General features: G+C 37.4%; 1 protein-coding gene across 1 annotated transcript in view; it reads right to left on the bottom strand.

Moving 5' to 3' along the window:
• PLCXD3 (phosphatidylinositol specific phospholipase C X domain containing 3) overlaps nucleotides 1-18,346 on the bottom strand; it is a 223,273-nt gene extending 204,927 nt beyond the window's left edge. The window contains exon 1 of the mRNA XM_044657762.1: nucleotides 18,244-18,346. Within this exon, the coding sequence (XP_044513697.1) occupies nucleotides 18,244-18,346 (103 nt within the window). The remainder of the gene's footprint in view (nucleotides 1-18,243) is intronic.
• Between the last annotated feature and the right edge of the window lie 1,589 nt (nucleotides 18,347-19,935).

Genomic DNA, 19,935 nt, shown 5'->3' with positions numbered 1-19,935 from the left:
AGTTTAGTTTTGGAAAGAGATTGCCAGGCATGATGGGTTCCTTAGGACAAGACATATGTCATTAGCATAACAAATAGCCCTTTGGAGACATCTTTAGACTTTATAGGAATGCTTCTATTAAAACTTAGTCCCCCACAGTAGCTCCTTCCATTTTTGACAACTCTGACTATTAGAAAGTTCTTCCTTGTATTGAACAAAAATCTATCAGCCTGCCCTAGACCTTTTGGAATCACATAGAATAAATCCAATTCGCCTTCCATATCTTTCAAATATTTGACAGTGCCCAATTATGCCCCCATTTCTGCCAAATTAAGGTATTTCAGGCTAAATGGTACCAATTCTCCCAATCACTCATTGTATAAGCTAGTTTCCAGACCCCTTATATTCCCAGTGACTCTCTTTTGGACAGATCCAGCATATTTATATTTGTCTTATGGTGTAACCAGAATGAAATATCATTCTACTAGATGTGGGCTGACTAGCATAGGTTTTAGTGGGACTATTAACAGCTTTGATCTCAACTCTCTAATTCTATTTATGTGACCTAAGACTAGATATGGTTTGAGGAGGGGGTGTTCAATCAATGAAAAACTCAAGATCTTTGTCATATTCACTGTTATTAAACCAGGTCTCTCCCATTCTATTTTTTAAACCTAAGTGCAGCACTTTGCATTCTTCTCAATTAAATCTCATCTAGTTGGTTTCAATCCATTCTTCCAACCTGTCAAGATCTTTTTGAAACATGATTCTGCAATTCAGTTTATTATCTATTCTTCTTAGCTTTAAGTCATCCAAAGTCTTGATAAGCATTCTTTCTAAGTCTTAATCTAAGCCATTGGTAAAAAAATTGTTGAATAGGGCAGGGCTAAGTACAGAGGACACTAAAGTTTACTGTAAATGACTTCCCTTCTGGTTGACATGAATACTAATATGAACACATTTGTCAATACTCGTTGACTATATCACTGTTATAGGAGGTACCAATCCACCTGGATATATTATCTGATCTACATTTCCCAATATCATCCATAAGGATGTGAAGAGAGATTTTTCAAGTGCCTTACATGAAACAGGATATAAATCACCTGGTGCAAGACTAGTTGTCAAGGATTCTTGATGTAATATATATTAATTTCTTTAAGTCAATACAGATTATCACCTTCCTGTGGTCTCCAACTTTAAGAACTGGCAAAAACCATCATTCTGTGGTTAACTTGATAGGGAGGTTCTATAACCTTAGCTAGCCTAGGGTTCAAGGGAAAGATATCCTATCACAACCAGGTCCATAATCAAAGTTTTTCAGTTTGGTAGGACCAGAGGGAGCTTATGCTCTGCTGATATCAGTTTCATTTCCATAATGAAGTATTGATGGAGCACTATAGTGAAGGTCCAATTTTGTACTCTTCCAAAAAAGAAAATGAAATTTGTTCTGAATTTTTCTATATTCTCACAAACTGTCTATAATTTGTATTAAATAAACTATTTTAACATTTTGCTTTTCCCAGGCATCAATGGCCAGTTTACTGGTGTATAGTTTCTCTGATATACCTTTCCTCACTTTTTGACTATTAGGATATTTGTCTTTCTTAGCCATTTAGCACCTATTCTTGTCTCCCATAATTCTCCAAAGATTATTCAAAGCAATGATATCTCCAACTTTCGTCTAAATTGTGACTAGTATGTTGTTGTTCAGTTATTTTAGTCATGTCTGACTCTTCCCATTTTGGTGCTTTCTTGGCAGAGATACTGGAGTGGCTTTTTCTTTTCTTCTCCAGCTCATTTTATACATGAAACTGAAGCTAGTAGGGTTAAGTGACTTGTCCAGGGTCACACAGCTACTAAATTGTGAGACTCAGGCCTTCCTGACTCAAGGACTGATGCTTTATCCACTGTGCCAACTAGCTGCCCTATGAGCAGAATACCAGGGAATTATCAGAGAGTTAAGCTTTTTTTAAAAATGCCTCTGTGCTTCTAATTTATCCCCATTGCATATAATGCTTGTTGATGGTTTTAGGTATATACTGTTTATTATTTTTAGGAAAGGTCCTTCTATTCCTATACTTTCCAGGGTTTTCAATAGGAATGGGTGCTCTTTTGTAGGTGATACTCCTTGATAAGAGAGAAGCAAAACAGGAATTGAGAAATACTGATTTCTCTCATGTCTATTAATATTATGACAATTGTCCCAAGGAGGTCAATCACAAGTAAGCCCATGAGTCCCAGAGATAGCAATGATGCCTTTCATTCCTTACAGGGAACACTGATCACTATATCATCATAATTTAATTTACTTAAAGCCTCCTATTCAACATGAGCCATATTCTCATCAGTACTGAGTATGCTAATCTTTACTTTTAATTCAAAGTCATTGGGGAATGAGATGCTGTGGCTAATTTAATATTGTACCAGGGTTAAATGAAAGTTGACCTAAAGCTATAATAAAAGACAACATCAAACTATTTTGAAAATAAACATTTTTTGATGATTCAGGATACTCTAGGAAGTCTTCCAAGTGCCCCAACATCATTACCCACATCATCAATTTTTCTTGAGCAGGTAGGACACTAGGATAAGTTTCTACTAATGTTCTAAGTGGCAGAAATCAGGTTGATAAATATCTAATGTATACTTCTTTGATTTTCATGTATCTCTTAAAAAGAAATATGAGGAATAAACTTCCAAATTTGTGATTTTCTGAAATTTAGCTTGATGTAGTGGAAATCACATTGAATTCTGAAGTTAGAGGCTCAGATTCAAATATGAGCTTTGTTATTTCCTAACTGTATCCTTAAGGAAATCATAACATTTAAGCTGTATGATCTCTAATGTCCTTCTGTGGCCTATGATCCTGGCTACCCCAATTACTAACTCTGTGCCATTGGGTAGGCTACTTAGCTGCCTTAATTTTCTTCATCTTTAAATGTCTGGTGACAGTTCAGAGGTAGTTTGTGTTGACTTATTTTGTAGGATTATTTTAAAGATTAACTGAGATGATGAACATAAAACTTTACTATAACCAATGCTTTATTCTCTTTGTCTGGATTATACATAACTGAAAGTCTCCTCTAAAATTTAACTAATAAAGCTGACATTTGAGTATGGAGGGGAATGAGTCATATCCCAGAGAAGAAGCATTTTGAAGAATTCATGCATGGTGCACAGAAATTAGGCATTTTCAAAGAACAGAACATTTGGAGAAAGACAACCAAGATGATGAATGAAGGGCCTCAAGTTCATATCATATGATAATTTATTGGAGACTAAGAATGTTTATATTGAAGTTTGGAAGACTTAGAGGGAATATGGTCACTACTTTCAAATATCTGAAGGACAATCAGTCACATGGAAGAAGAATGAAACTTACACTGCTTGATCCTAGAGGGTAGTAACTGCAAAAAATCAAATTGATGATTGATGTAAGGGAATATCTAACAATTAAAACTATCCAAAAGTGAAATGGGATGCTCTGGCTCAAGTACCAATGGAGATCACTAAATAAAGTATAAAAGGACCATTGGTACTTGAGCCAGAGCATCCCATTTCACTTTTGGATAGTTTTAGGGCATATGGTTTGGGTTAAATGGCTATAATAGTCCCTTCCAGCTCTGAAATACTATATCTTTTTTTCCAGATTAATGCACACTTAGTTTCTCTTCCTCCTACTTCCCCCCATTAAACCAAAAAATGAAATCTTGATGACAGTTATGCTTAATCAAACAAAACAAATCTATCACAAACCAAAATCAAATCAGTCATGTGGGTCTGAGATTTAATTATTCTAGGAGGAATGGCTTCATGGAGGTCATCTAACTTCTTCCTCACTCTTAAGGGTAGAGACTATGTTTTACCTTTATTTGCATCCCCATTGCTTAGAATAATATCACTCACAAAAATAGTTAATGAATGCTTATTGACTTAATTTCAAATATGAGGTTGCCTTTTTAACATCAAAGAATTTAAAAGAGATTATTTTATAATATAAACATATAACACAGAATTTAACATTATTATTCCATTATTAGTACTTTTTCATTTAAAATGCATGATTAAAAGATTATTATACATTCAATAACACTTTTAAATGAATTTGTATTTTAGTCATTCCAATAGTACCTGTATTTAAGTGAAAAAATAGAAGGATGATAAAGATTAAATAGATAAGTCTTTATTCCATCTTTAAGTAGCACATTTGCTTATTTATTCTAACTTATCTCATGTTCCATTTTTTATTGGACTTAAGTTCAATACTTCTATAATGACATGCATTCCTATATCTTTTACCATAGCATTAGTGTTCCTCATAGATTGGGAACCATTTGTGTATTGGGAAAAGCCCTTGGACTGGGAGGCAGGAGATTAGCTTCTAGTCCTGATTCTGAAACTATTTGAATGAATTTGAGTAAATCATTTCCCTTTTTGGGGTGTCAGGCACTTCATGTAGAAAATGTGGGCATTGGAAATGATCACTAAGGCTCCTTTGTGCTTTGATGTGCAGCTATGGTTACTTTACCATGCAATGTGCCTGTGTAGTTGTTTGCTGAGTCTATTTTAAAATGCCACCTGATGAATCACTTCTTCCATTTTTCCTGCAAGGTTTTTTCCTCAAGTCTCCATTTTTCCTGAGAGAAAGTATTTCCCAAAAGTGAGGCACAACTTTCCTTGCCTCAATACCTCTTGAAAGTAAGGGGATTGATTAGTCATCCCTTCTAGACTCAGATTCATGATCTTCTCCTCTCTGGTCCTCCTTTCTTTGGAATTCTATTTGCTTCTCTTATGCTTGCCAATGACACATCCAGTGTCTGAAATTCTGAAAAATTCTGAAAAATCAATTCTGAAAAATCTCCCAAACTAATTTCTATTTTCCAATCCTAATTCCCTGTGCTAGTTTTGTTCTGATCTGGGAAGCACCAGACCAGGGTTGAAACAGGCAAAGAGTCTGGTTGGACCTAGGAGGGAAGTGTGGGGCACTGAAACTTCATTGCAGTAATTCTACTTCTCCCTTGCCAGGTGGAAAAGGGGATATGTGGTCCAAGAAAAGATGACAGCGGCAATTACATTCAGGACTCATGCCATATACCCAGGCTTTGCCTTTACAAAACATATGGTAAGTGAACATATGGTATTGTAAAGAAGAGAGGGTGAAACCACAGACAAACAGAAACTATGACCTCTTAGGAGTCAGTTTCCTCTTTAGATGTACAATCCTCCCTGTGCATAAGGGAAGAAAAAAATGTCATTTATAATGCTGACTAAGGATAAATAGGCATGAAGACTTTCTAAAAATCAACTTATGTGAAGCATTCTATATTATGCTAGCTTGCATTTAAAATACACTGGTGCAGGAGATGACAATCTCCCAGGATTGGTAATGGAATAAAGGAACATAATAATTGCACAGCCAACAAATCAGTGGCCCATCTGTTTGTCTTGTCTCTGGGGGAAGTCAGAGCTGGATGGATCTCAAGAATGGTTAATCATTTCTTCTTCCTTCTTCCTCTTTGGCCACCACCACCATCACCACCACCACCACCACCACACACACACACACACACACACACACACACACACACACACATTCTTAATATAAATGGAGCATGTTTCATTAGAAGTATCATGGTAGATAGAGGACTGACTGACTTCAGGGTCAGGACAATTTACCCCTGGCACATACTGGGTGTATGATCCTGGCCAAATCAATTAGCTTCTCAATATCCCTAGAAAACTGTCTGGGACTAAAAATTTCAGAATAAGTACAAAATTTAATTACTAAAGAGGGTTTCATCACTGGAATTTCCCAACATCAAAGAAATTTAAAGGATTTGTATGTGTTGGGTTGGGGTGGAATCTAGCTTTGCTAATACTTTCTATATCTGTATTAGAAGAAAAAGAAAGAAAGAGACAAGGAAGAAAAGAGAAGAGAGGAGACAAGAGGATGGAACAGAAGAGGAAAGCAAAGAGGCAGAGAGAAGGAGAGAGAGATAGGGGAGGTGGGAGGGAAGTAGAAAGAGAGAAATCTGAATGTTTATCTGATCTAATCCTCCACTTTATTGTATGAGTAAATGAGCTCAGAGAGATTAAGTAATTTGTCCAAAATTATAAAGAGAGTATTATGGCATTGCCCAACAGATCACCTGACTCCAAATATATTTCCCATTTTATCCTCTGTGCTCATACCAGTGCTTTGTAAATATACTAGGTGCTTTGTAAATGCTTTTTTATTCATTCATTCATTTATTCACATCCAGTGATTTTTTCCACAGCATGATGTTTTCTAAAATTTCAGTTTCTAATTACAGTATACTTTAGTCTGGTAGAAAAGGTAGTACATATAAACTTCTAGAGGTGAAACTTTATTTTTAAAGGACACATATAGTGTATATCTCTATGATTGCCAAGTAAAAGAATCACTAGATAGATAGATAGATAGATAGATAGATAGATAGATAGATAGATAGATAGATAGATAGATAGATAGATAGATTACACACCTCAAGAAAATAAGTATATAAAGCATTGCTACCAACGAGGAGAAAAGATATTCCCATAGCACAAGATCTTCAGGCCAGTCAAGTAATAAGTATTATTATGAGCTAAGCAATGTGCTAAATGTAAGAGATACCAAAAATAAAAATGAGGAACCAAGAGAACCTTATATACAGCAATAGAAATATTATTTGAAGAATGACTTGTGTAGGTTCATCTCCAGAGAAAGAATTAATAAATAGGAATAAATGAGATATGGTTTTATAAATATTCACATATCTTTTTTTATGAAATGATGCCTTTTCTAATGGGGAAGGGGAGGGGAGCAACGAGTTAACTCAGTATTTAAATGTAACAAAATAATTTTGAAAACTAGTTCTTAACTTTCAGGACCTTTTATCCTAATGAGAAGTTAATGAATGAACAACTAGGTACACACAAAATACATAGAGTAGAGAGAAGATACTTTGAGAAGGAAACTGGTAGCTGAGACAACTTTAGCCTCTTGCTAAAGATTTGAGCTACATCATGAAGAAAGTCAGAGAAATGAAGAGAGAGAAGTAAGGGAGGGAAAGAGTTACAGTTAATGAAACTACAGAAAAAGTGATGGAGTTTCTTATTTGAAGAACAACCCATTATAGCTATATCTTAGAGTTCAAGAAAAGGAGTAAGATGGAAGGAGGCAAGGAAGGAAGGACTAAGGTTGTAAAAAAGATCTTGAAGTGAAGCAGTGAAGTGGCATAGTCTATGGAGGATTGAGTGTAGAGTCAGGAAGACCTGAGTTCAAATCTAGCCTCAAACACTTAGGAACTATGAAACTTCTATATTCCTCAGTTTCCTCATCTACAAAATGAGGAAAACAATACCTACCTCCTAGGATTGTTGGTAAGGATCAATTGAGGTAATAAGTGTAAAGTGACTGACATAAAAAGCACCATATTCATGTCTGTTATTATTACTCTTATTAAATACCAAATATAATGATCTATATTTGATACCACAAAATGGTTCTTAACCTTTTTTCTATCATAGATCCTTTAGCAGGCTGGGGAAGCCTACGGACCCCTAATCAAAATAATGTTTTAAAATGCATAAAATAAAACATGTAGTACTATAAAGCAAACCAATTATATTTAAATACAATTATCTGGGTTTTCTTAAGTTCATGAACTCAATATGAGGAACCCAAGATATAGAGATAATATTGAGTCACTTGAGCTCACAGAGAATGGAATGTGTCACAGTCAGACCTACCCTTTAAAAATCACATTGGCAGCTTAACAGAGAACAGATTGGAGTGGGAATATACTTGAGGCAAGGAGATGGGTTAAAAGGCTATTGCAATGATGCAGGCAAGAGGGATGAAAGTATGAACTAGAGGAAGGGGTCAGAGGGAGCAAATGTGTAAGTGGAGAAAAGCAAATAATGCAAGAGGGATGTGAAGACAGAAATGGCATGATTTTTCAAATGGTTGGCTTTTCGGGGTGAGTAGGTATAAAGAGTCAAAGATGATGCCAAAGTTTGGATCTGGGTGACTAAGAGGACGATGGTGTCCTTAACCATAATAGAGAATAAAGGAAAATTGGGGGGGGAGGAGGGAAAGTAATTAATTCTTTTTTATACCTGTTAAATTTGAGGAGCCTATGACACATAAAGCTCAAGATATCATAAAGGCAATTGGTAATGTGTAACTGGATCACAGGAGGAAAGACTAGGACTGGGGAGGAGCAGTCTTAAGGGACTGCCATAGGAGTATATACTCTGAAGTTGAGATAGATAAAAAAGACTTGATGATAGTCGGTCACTAAATTTGGGTGGCAGGTCTCAGAGAACTATAATATCTCACTTATTGTCATCCTCAGAAAATAAGATATCCCATTCAAGTAAAGTTTTTAGAGAAACTTGGCAGCAGTTTGTTGTTTTTTTGCTTTGTTTTAACCATTTTGGATAGAAATCTTTATGTATCATATCTGCCTCTGTCTTATTAAATAGAGTATACCAAATTAAATCTGTCTTTTCTTTTGTGATTGCAGTATTACTCTTATACTGTGCTGGCTTGAATCTGTAAAATGGAAAAAATGCTGGATTGGGAATTATAAAATACTGGCATTCACTTTCTACACTTGAGACCTTGAGAAAGTCATTATCTGAAGGGGATTAGATCAGATGAATACCAGATCTAAAATCTTATGATTAAATATAATTATGCCCTCAAAGGATATTGAGGTATATAGTGATACTAATCTATACACTAGATAATCCAAGATGCTTTATTCCTTCTGTCTGTTGTTTGCAGCTTTTCTATTTGTCAGTAAAAAGACATTTTGTTGTGCAAAGGAACATTTTCCACTAGGCAGTACAGTAGGTAGAATGCCTTACCTGGAATCAGGAAGACCTGAGTTCAAATCCAGCCTCAGATGCTTACTGGCTGTGTGAATTTAGGGAAGTCACTTCAACTTCTTTTTCTTCCACAGGTAAAATAATAATATAATAATATTAGCACCTTCCTCCCAGCATTGTTATGAGGATCAAATGAGTTTAGGTGGCACAGTAGATAGTGCTAGGCTGGAATTAAGAATGAGATGAAGGGGCAGTGGGGTAGCTCAGTGGATTGAGAGCCAGGCCTAGAGGCGGGAGGTCCTAGGTTCAAATCTGGCCTCAGACACTTCCCAGCTGTGTGACCTTGGGCAAGTCACTTGACCCCCATTGCCTACCCTTACCACTCTTCCACCAAGGAACTAATACACAGAAGTTAAGGGTTTAAAAATATTAAAAAAAAAAGAATGAGATGAAATCTGGCTCCAGATCTTTACAAGCTCATTGACTATGGGTCTCTTAGCCTATGTTTGCCTCAGTTTCTTAATCTGTAAAATGAGGGTCATAGTAGCACCTACCTTCTAGGGTTTTTGTGAGGATCAAATGAGATAATATTTTAAAACACTTAGTCATTTAACTTTTATCATTATTTATTATTATTTCTTTCCTTCTTTCCTTCCTTCCTTTTTTTCTTTCAATCTTCTTTCCTTCCTTCCTTATAACAGGGTTGGGATCTGCATCAGTAGATGGGACACTCACACTAATGAAAAAGTATGTCATTAAAGTATTGAAACATAATTGTTAAGTAAACAAATTTATTATGTAAAAACATTTTAAAGCTTAAATGTTTCTAAACATTAATATGTTATAGAAATATCATCTAGGATCCATATTAGTGAAATTCATTATGATACCATTATGGAGGGATATAATAGCTGTTTTCATATCTGAACAAGATATTTGACATCCTTTGCTTGTCTCCAAAGGGCTGAAGGAGAATTAATAGATAGAAATTATAAGAAGGAAGATTTTAGCCCTAGATAAAGCACTTCCTAATGATTAGAGCTATTAGAAAAGGGAATGGGCTGCAAATAGAAGTAGTAAGTTTCCCATCACAAGCTAAAGTATTCATGAAGATAAATTACTATTCTTTCAGAGGTTTTTAGAGGGAATTCATGCAGGGGAGTAGGAGGACTATATTAGATGACATCAAAAGCCCCTTCCAAATCCAAATCCCTCCTTCTAATTTGATGTAACCTGGGAAATTTAATAACCAAACTTGTTTTAAATTACATCTAAGTGATTTAGTAGACATGTGATCTCACTGACATCAGTATTTCTTTCACTGGCATGAATTGCCACCCCTATAACTTCCTATCCTGGGAAATTCTTGTTATTTAATAGAACATCTGCAGTAGATGCATAAAAAGTATGAGATGAATTCTTCTAGGATTTATATACATTCCAAGGCCACCAGAGGAGTACAAGCTGTGATTCCTCACTCCACCATATAAGCAGCCCACATTTCTAATCAGGTGTCCTCAAGGATATCCTTCCTATCATTTATTTCACCCAGGTCATCATTAGAAATATGCTATACCTGACTTATGCTCACCATGATTATACAGCCCATGAACCACATGCAGCCTACAGTACTGGAACTGTGGCCCAAAGTAGATTAAAATGTAATTGGGAAATAAGTTTCCCAATTATATAATTAATAAACAAAATAAATAAATAGTAAAATAAAATATAGATATTATATAAAATAAAATATAAACATTATGTTTAAAAACTAAATAACACATAGCTGGGATCAATATATATGGCTTAGTGGCCCCCATTCTATTTGTTTTACTCCACTGTTCAAACCGTTGCTCTGTGTATCATCTATAATTGATTCTTCAGAGCATGATGGTGGTCAAAAAATTCTAACCATACACCATTGCTGGGATAATATGTGTCAGAGAAATGCACCAGGAAACAGCTTGAGATCATTAAAAGCACTATAAAGCTTCCCAAATGCAGTCTGGTCCGTTCTTTTATTCAGTCCTAAAACCAACTCATTTTTTTTCACCAGTGTCTATCTAAGAGGTATGTATTGATAGGATAACTCAAAGGATTAGCCTCCCAACTACTTTTCATAGTCTATATTAGTGATTCCCAAAGTGGGCACCACCGCCCCCTGGTGGGTGCTGCAGTGATCCAGGAGAGCAGTAATGGCTACAGGTGCATTTATCTTTCCTATTAATTGCTATTAAATTTAAAAAAATTAATTTCCAGGGAGCTAAGTAATATTTTTTTCTGGAAAGTGGGCAGTAGGCCAAAAAAGTTTGGGAACCACTGGTCTAGATAAAAGGCATTTGCTTTGAATTTAAAATAAGAATAAATGGATTTTGAATGAGGTGCTGAAATATTCTATATGCAAAGTTCTTGGCATACTTTGTAACATCACTATTGGCTCTTTGGCAGCCTTTTCTGTTATATCTGACTTCTGGATTATTGTCTTTGTAGATAAAATAATAGATAAGTGACCTCTGGAAAAGTGAAGTTATCACCATGGCTTATCTAGAAGTTACTTCCTATTCCTATAAAAACAGGCTTAGAACCAATAAGTTTGTACTCATAAATTCAAATGTAGTAGATAAATAAGTTTCTTTTTCAGCAAAAATCCACTTGATATGAGGTTTATCTTTTGCTTTTTGTGTTTCCAAAGAATTCCAGGCTATTACTACCTCATCTGTGCTAAGCCTAAAAGTCCAGTCAAGAGCACCATTCAAAAAGAGAGAGGATGGCCAAGAAAGGTGATAAACTGTTGTGTTTTTTAAAAAAGCTTTCATAAATCACGACTGGTTGAACCAGGTGTGCTGATTTTAAAAGCATCACTGCTATTAATGAGCTTCATGGTGCATTGCAGCTGAGGCATACAGGGAAAGGAAATGAGGTGGAAAGGGTCGACATTTATCCAAAGTGTTTACTGGTGACTTAAGAGCCATTTTGGCAGGAATGAAATCTCATTTGTGTTTGATTGTTCAAAGTATAGAATGAACTTGGAAAGATTACTTTATCAGAAATGCTCTCTAACTAGGTTCATTAAGCTAAGAAATACTGAGCTTAATTAAGGGCTGCAGTTCTAGCCCCCATTAGAACTTTTGGCAGGAATATCAACTAGGGCATCTCTTCAGTCAGCCAAGGGGCAAGTTGGGTAGATAAGTGACAGAAATACAATGATAATCAAAGACACTAAATCAAGTAATCTCTTAAAGCCTTTTAAAATAATTAATATGAGTAGTTAGGTTTATTCTGAAAGATTGTCTTGCTTACTGACTGCTAAAGATGATTAATAAATGCCTTTACCCTCTACAGGTGCTTAGCTTAGTGCAGTGGATAGCATGTTGGACTTGAAGTCAGAAAGGCTTCAGTTCACATTCTAACTCTAACAGGTAAATGAATGAATTAACATTTATTAAGTACTTATTATGTACTGTTCTAAATTCTAGAAATGCAAAGAGAAAACGGTAAAGGAGTCTCTGCTCTTAAATACCTTATAATTTAATGGAGGGGGGGGATAAAGTTCAGCTGCAAAACTGCTAGCAAAATTCAGGGGTACTCATGCTATCTCAACAGATCAGATGATAGTGTCAGTGGTCTATAGATATGGAGGCAGGGCAGATGATAAGGCCTGGTGGTCCTCCATCTCACTGAAGGGAGTTGAGTGGATGACTCATCTCATTCAAGATGGGTGATTAGTGATCTTAAATGAGTCCTAAGTGGCCAAGAATGGAGGAGGAAGAGAGGAATAAAGGAAAAGGCAGAAGAATGGCAGCACCACTTTCTAGCTAGGTGACTAGGGGCAAGTAACAGCCTCTCTGAACTTGTTTCCTCATCTGTAAAAAAGGGATAACAATACTTGTAATACCTACTTCACAGGGTTGTTATGAGAATCAAATGAGGTAATAAAGAAAACACTTTGAAAAATTTGACTATATTTGGTCATTATTTTAAAAGATCAAAAATAGATAATTACTGAGAAAACTCTGATCATCATGGAATATCATTGTGCTGAAATAAATAACAAATATGAGTCATTTAAAGAAAAATTAAAAAATCAGTGGATCAGAAAAGCTTAGAGATCATAATACACAGACAATGACGATTTGAACAAAAAGAACATTGAAACCAAACAATGAATAAATGTAATGGTCAATCTTGGCCCCAGAGAAGAATTAACAGTTTCTGAGCATACAATATTGCATTCATTATTAGACTTAGTCACATTAGTTGTTTGAAGTAACTGCTTTTCTTTGTTACAGAAGAGTATCATTGGGTGAAAATAGGGGGAAATATTTGGAAATGATTGTGATGTGAAAAACAAAAGGCATCAACAAAATTCATCTGATAAATAAATTAGTATACATTTTTTAAATGAGAAGGTTTCTGAAGTAGCCTCCTCCATTATATCCCAATATTTTGTTACTGCTGACTTGGCAAGGTTAACAGGTTAATATGTATTAATTATGTCTTTGGAGGTGATGGAGGAATGCTTTAGCATTTTCCAAAGGAAATAAATTGAAGATAACTATTATGCTGGTTTTATGGAGAGAGGAATTTAGTTATAAAAGCACCTCCTCATCAAAAGAAAAAAAAAGGTCCTCACAATTGCTCTAAGTTTTGAGAGCTTTTCCTAAAACCCAAATTTTTCTATTACAAGGTCAATTAACTTAAAAAAAACAAAAATAAATATTTCCCAAAGCTACATCAGGACCAACTAAGAGCTAAATAATTTGTATCCTTTTCTAGTTGATCTATCATCAAGGGGAATTCTATTTAGAAAGCCCTAAACTTATTTCCTCTTAAAATACCTTCTATTAGAATAAATAAACTCCCTTTAAAAATGTGAGAAGCTGGGGGCAGCTGGGTAGCTCAGTGGATTGAGAGCCAAGCCTAGAGACAGGAGGTCCTAAGTTCAAATCCGGCCTCAGACACTTCCCAGCTGTGTGACCCTGGGCAAGTCACTTGACCCCCATTGCCTACCCTTACCAATCCTCCACCTATAAGTCAATACACAGAAGTTAAGGGTTTAAAATTTAAAAAAATGTGAGAAGCCATCAGTAGCCCATAGCAATAGGAAGGTTTTCCAAGGTGGCCTCAACTATTGTGTGCTCAGCCTTAATCTTTTTCTTATAGCTTTCCCTCTTTTTTTGGCTCTGTTTAAATAACCATGCATTTGCACAAATTCCCCTACTTCTGCAATTTGTAGCAAGGGGGAGTGTGATTCAAAATGCAAATGCCAGGATATCATTAAACAAACATTTATGAATCAGAATTTAATTTGGTGTCCCAGAGAAAAAGAAATGATAAATTGCCTTGAAAAGTCTGGCAAATGGGAAAGATTGCTCATTGTGCTATAGCAGTAACAGTTCTTTTGGAAAACAAATTGAAAAGTAAAACAACTAATACCAATGACTAACTTGATTCCTCAACCCCATCAATACCAAAATCATGGGGCCATTTAAATGCAAATCAGCCACTGAAAACATTAAAAGATACAGTCACTTGGAAAATATTTAAATAGTTGTTCTGACTTTGGGTGATAAATATAACACACCTGCCGATTGTTATTTTCTATAACAAAAGGTTTAATCCAGGTCAGCTGTTCCAACTGTTAGCTCTTAATTAGACCACTTTTCACCTTCCAATCATCAAAACCAAGGAAACCCAAAGTATTAAGGATGCTCCAGCAGAAATACCTCCTATCACTGAAACACTTATTTGGTGGTAGAGGAAAAGCTTTAAATGGTGGAGATAATTACTTAATTCAAGCTGGAACAACTGGCCAAGTAAACATGTAGCAGCCAGGAAGCTATTAGCATGATTTTGAGGCAATTATTCCATTAGTGTTTAATAGTCTCCAATTAGACTTCTCAGAATAAAAAAAATCTTTCACCTTTTTTTCCTCCAAAAGGAGGAAAGTAGTTTATAGGGGATAAACATCTCCACACAGGTCCCTTTTCCATGCTGAATTAACAAAATCTGGGGTGATGGATGTCATCCTGGCTCCAAATTATTATTTAAAGATTTTATCAATATCTTTTTTTTTACCATCACTTCAATTTCCCCCACATTCCTATTCTCTCCTAGAGGGACGTCCCCTTCGCACTTTTTTCTCAGAAAAAGAGGAAGACAAATCAACAATATAAATCAGTACACCAATTTATTTTTACCATTTTTTTACATTATATAGATATCATTTCACACCCTTATGACCCCCAAAGTTCCTTTTCAAAGTAACATGGGGAAGATTCTACATTATCAATTACCACTTCCCAGAACCATATAAAACCCCATGTTTGGTACCTATCTATATATAATGAGATGTTGTGTATAATAGTTATATGCTTCTATTTTGTCCTCTACTAGACTAAAGCTATAGATGAGGGCATTGGACTAGGTGATCTATAAGCTTCCAAATAGAGCTATTTAAACTTTGAATCTCCCCAATTCCTAGCATAATATTCTTCACAAGTAGACAATTAGTGCCAATTGAATGAATGAATGAATGAAGAAAATCATGTTCTGGTATAATGGTTAGAAATGGGGAGTTTTATCTCACCAAAAATTCAAAGACTCAGGGCCAAGAGAGACTCTCTCTTTGGTGTAGTAATGAAGAATGGAAATCCCTACTGATGAATCTCAAATTGGGGACCAAAAATACTGTGTAAGTGACAAAAAGTCTGGAGTTTGATATCAGATTTTTAGTTTGGAAACTCAGGGGTCTCTGTCACTAGTAAAGAGAAATGGAGTCTGGAGTCTAAGAAAAGGAAGGAAGCTTTCTTACTCCTCATTCATTGCCAATCCTATCCTAGACTGAATCTCTTGTACCTTTTGTGCCCATACATATCTGAATATGTTGTTGTATAACTGTTCCATACTAGTTACACTGCTGTGAAAGCAAAGGATTTTTTTGGGGGGGGAGGGGATATCAAATCTTCTCCAAAAATAATTTTTAAAAACCTTCTTTTTTGGGTTGTCATATAATGGAAAGAGGTTTTAAAGGAAAAAAGGTAAAAATTTGGCTGTTTTACTTATTAGTCATGTGATCTTTAGGGATAGGGAATTAGCATTTATTAAGCATCTACTGTGTGCCAGACATTATGCTAAGTACTAATGAGGCTATTAATAATTAGCCTACCTACCTCATGGAGCAACCTTTCTGGACCTCAGTTTGCCCATTAATATATTGAGATGAGGGCATTGGACTAGATGATCTATGAACAGTCTTCCAAATATAAATCTTATGGAGGATAGTGAAGTGTGAATGAACTTCAAAAAAACTGAAATATTTGTGTGTATACAAGTGTTTTAGTGGAAAAATATGAAAAAGAATTGTCATCGTTTTTTTTTCTCTGAACCTTAAATAAGCTCCTGTGATGAAGTCTACACCTACCTGGGTCCTGGGACTAGCTATGTGACCTTATTCAGGCCACTCAAACTCTCTCCTGAATCAGTTTCTTTCCTGTTTTGTCAAATGGTTTTAATCCCTGCCCACATGGGAGTGTAGTTAGTGTTCAGACAAGACAATGTATATATAAGTATAATCAAATACATGAAATATGATGCAAACTAAAATAGAGGACCAGAGATGCTGGGAAATCAGGACCAGGATGTCCCCAGAAATCCCAATCACATATTTTATACACAATTTCCAGAATTATACACAATTGGAAACTCAGGGGTCTCTGTCACTAGTAAAGAGAAATGGAGTCTGGAGTCTAAGAAAAGGAAGGATTGTGGAAGTAATTCTCAGGCTATCCAAGTCTATCCCTGTCTTGGATGGGGGAAAACTCGAGTTTGAGAAGTGTTCTTTTCAGAGAAAGATCCTTAGAACGTAAGGGAAACCTCATCTTTACTGTCAGAATACAAACATTTCTAAATTCTAGGACCCCAGAGTAGAGAATGCAAGATGTCTGAATACCTACTCACTGTCATAGCCTATAGTTGTAGCAAAAGATATGTCAAATTCACCATCAAACGCAGAAGAAATCCAGTTACTGAGCAAAATCAGCCGTCCTTGAGTAGAGCCTTTGGAGAATTCCAGTACCTGAACCCATCCTCTGAGGTGGGACTGGGGTGGGGTAAGAGGAAGCGACGGGTCTCAGAGCAATTGATGTAAGCCAAAAAAACCTGGGATCTGAACAGGCTAGAGGGCACTGAGGGCCCCAAGGAGTCAAACAACCCATTCACCGAGGTCCTGAAGTGGACAGCGGCATCTACTGCTCTCTAGGCACATTCCACCCCACTGGAGAGTAATGGCCAAATTTTACCTAGTTCCGAACGTATCCCTAGGTGTTGGGCACTCTGCAAATGACTCCTTACTTCCTATAAGCCTGGGCCAGAAGGTTCAGCATGCTTCAGTCAAAGAAGCCTTTCCTCTACAGCCCGAAGTAGTCTGAACGATCCTGTAACCTTCTGGGTCCGGCTGTTTCTACCTTTCAGAGAGGCTCAATTCATGTGGCAGAATTTTTCTTCCCCCTACCTATCTTCTGTTCCTTCACCCTTTCCCTGGCCTCTAAAACCTGTTCCCAGTTAAACTCCCATCCAGTTTTAACCCTGGAATCAAAGTGCTTTCCCTCCCCAACCTCCTGTGCTTGGTTTTCTGACCAAGAGTTCTTCACATCATTGTCATGTACTTCTCTGGAGCTGACGCCGAGCTGTACTTGAGAGACCAAAGACCAGCAAGCCCATCCTGCTCTGATCTCAAGCTTCTCTCCCCACACATCTGGAAAGGTATCCTTTCTCTTCTGTGTGCCATCTGCCCACCTCTTCCAAGGGCAGCCTCTTCTAGTCCCTCTGAACTTTCCTCGACTCTTTGAAAGATGCTCTGTCTCTTTAAGGAAGACCCCAAGGAGAATATTAATGACCCTAGAAGGGTCTGAACAAGAAATTCACAGAAGCTGCTCAATTCCGCGTTGCGGAAGGAGCCTGAGGTCCTCCAGCTGAAAGCTGAACCCCCAGGAGGCGCACTGAGGTTGGCTATTCAAGACGACCCCCTCTTTCCAACTCTCCAAAGCTCCTTCCGCCTGGCCCCCAATGTCGGAGAAAAAAATAGTTCTGAGAAGACAAGGGGCTGTAACACTCCAAGCATCCCTGGAACCCTTCCCACCCTTGCACAGAGCCTAATGCAAAAGCTGTTGGAAACCCCAGTCACCTTGACACCAACCACGGCGTTCTGGTCCCCTGGGATTTCCAAAACGCCCGAAATCAAGAGGCTCTTGGGTATGTGCTCTCCTAACCCTGAGAAAATATCTTCTCTCTAGTCAGTGGCAAGTTACCACTTGGTAGCAAATAAAGCAGAGCAGGGTGTAAGGGCAGAAAGAAAAAGAGAGGGCAAACCCACCCCAGTCCCTCTGGCCAACCCGGCCAGGGGAGCCTCTTCATTCATACCTGGGATCGCTAAATTGGTGAGGGGGATGCTGTGGATGCTTTCTGGCAAAGTTGCCATCCAGTCTGCAAATTTCAGCTCGTTCTTCCCTTGAGACGAAGCCATCGCTCCCTGTGTGCCTCCTGCTCTGGTCTCCTGTACTCCTCTGGCTGGCAGGCTCTCTGCCTATAATCCAATGTTTGCTCCAGCCCTGCTAGAGTTTACACTCCGCTCTGCACCACACCCACAGGATGGCGCAGACACATGCTAATTTTAATAATTATTCAAAACACCCCATGCTCCCTCCTTGCCGCCGCCAGACTCAGCTAGGGCTTTTGTTCTTTATGTCCCTGCTCTGCTCTGCTCTCTCTGCTCATACACCCTTCTTCCCTCCTCCCCTTAAGTCTTCCCAGCGTTTCTTCCTTTCCTCACAGTTTCTCAGTTAGTCTTGGCTTTGATACATAGAGGTTTTTAAACTTGGTACGCGCCAATTGTTTTGCCTCCTTTCCTTTCCAACCCTATAGTTACACTCCTTTCTGACAAGACTCCCTAGACCACTTTGCTGCGGGAGTGTGGGACTAATTTATACCAAATTGTGGTCGACTTTAGGGTGTGTTCACCCTTCTTGGTAATAAGGTTCTAACACGAGGTGTCTGCTCTTTCCAGTCTTAACCTTCTGTGACTATGGTAGGCATTCTCTAATATTGCTCCTAATCTTTGGCGCAGGTGACTTTTCCCCTCCTTAATACCAAATATGACCGTTGCAAACAATAATAAGCCAGTGGTAGAAGGGGAGATCATGCAACTAGAACTCAGACTTTGCGATGTTAAGTCAACCATTCGAAGAGAAGACACTTTCTCCCCAGCAGCTTCCTCCTTCCCCCAAATAAGGAAAAAAACTGTTATTTCTACAGGGAGCGCTGCCCGCATAGGTAAATGGCTGTCATCTTTGTTGCATTAAGGACAAGCCTCATGCCTGATTCGAGAAAGAGCTGCCACATCTCTCAGTGACGTGTGCTGCAATAATTGTCAGTGGCGTTCAGTGGAATCTATTTGGCACCATTCAGAATGATCCATGTGATTGTCTGAATTTTCATTCCTTGGCAGACTCGGGATGTGACTCTCACAGGAGAAATGGCTCACAGAGCCTCCAAAGAAATGTCTTAGCCCACCTGCTTTTAAAAAGGGAAAAGAACAAGAAAATCTTAGCAACACAATGAGTCCCAAAGTGTTAAGTATAAGTGTCTAAGGGATATAGCGTGCTCTAGGTCTCTCCAACCTCTCAAAATATGGGTTTACTCTAGTCTTTCTAGTCCATTGTTGTGCAAATCTCTCTCTTCCTAAAGTAGAAGCCATTGTACTGAAGAAATGAAAATGAAAGTATGTTCATGTAGCTTTTAAAGCATGGAAAAGTCATTCATTTAAGTAAGCCCATTTAGCACTTAAACAGCTGAAGACTAGCTTATTTTGTACAAGAGTACAGAATAACAAAGACCATTCTCTTCCGAGTTTGGGTAATGTAGGAAATAATGCCTTCCATCCCTGGAATCAGAGTCAGTTTCTCTAAGGATCAACTTAAACCTTCACAAGGACAGCTTGGAATTTACTTCAGAAAAGAGGTGAACAGGAATGGTGTGCAAAATATGCCACTTGGTTGCACAAGAATGCCAGAGTACCTTGGAACATTGATTTTGCATCATTTCATTGGTCAGCAA

The sequence above is a fragment of the Gracilinanus agilis genome, chromosome 1 (assembly GCF_016433145.1).
Source record: "Gracilinanus agilis isolate LMUSP501 chromosome 1, AgileGrace, whole genome shotgun sequence".
NCBI lineage: Eukaryota > Metazoa > Chordata > Mammalia > Didelphimorphia > Didelphidae > Gracilinanus > Gracilinanus agilis.
The sequence above is the reverse complement of the archived record's forward strand: the minus strand, read 5'-3'. Positions and strand labels throughout refer to the sequence as shown.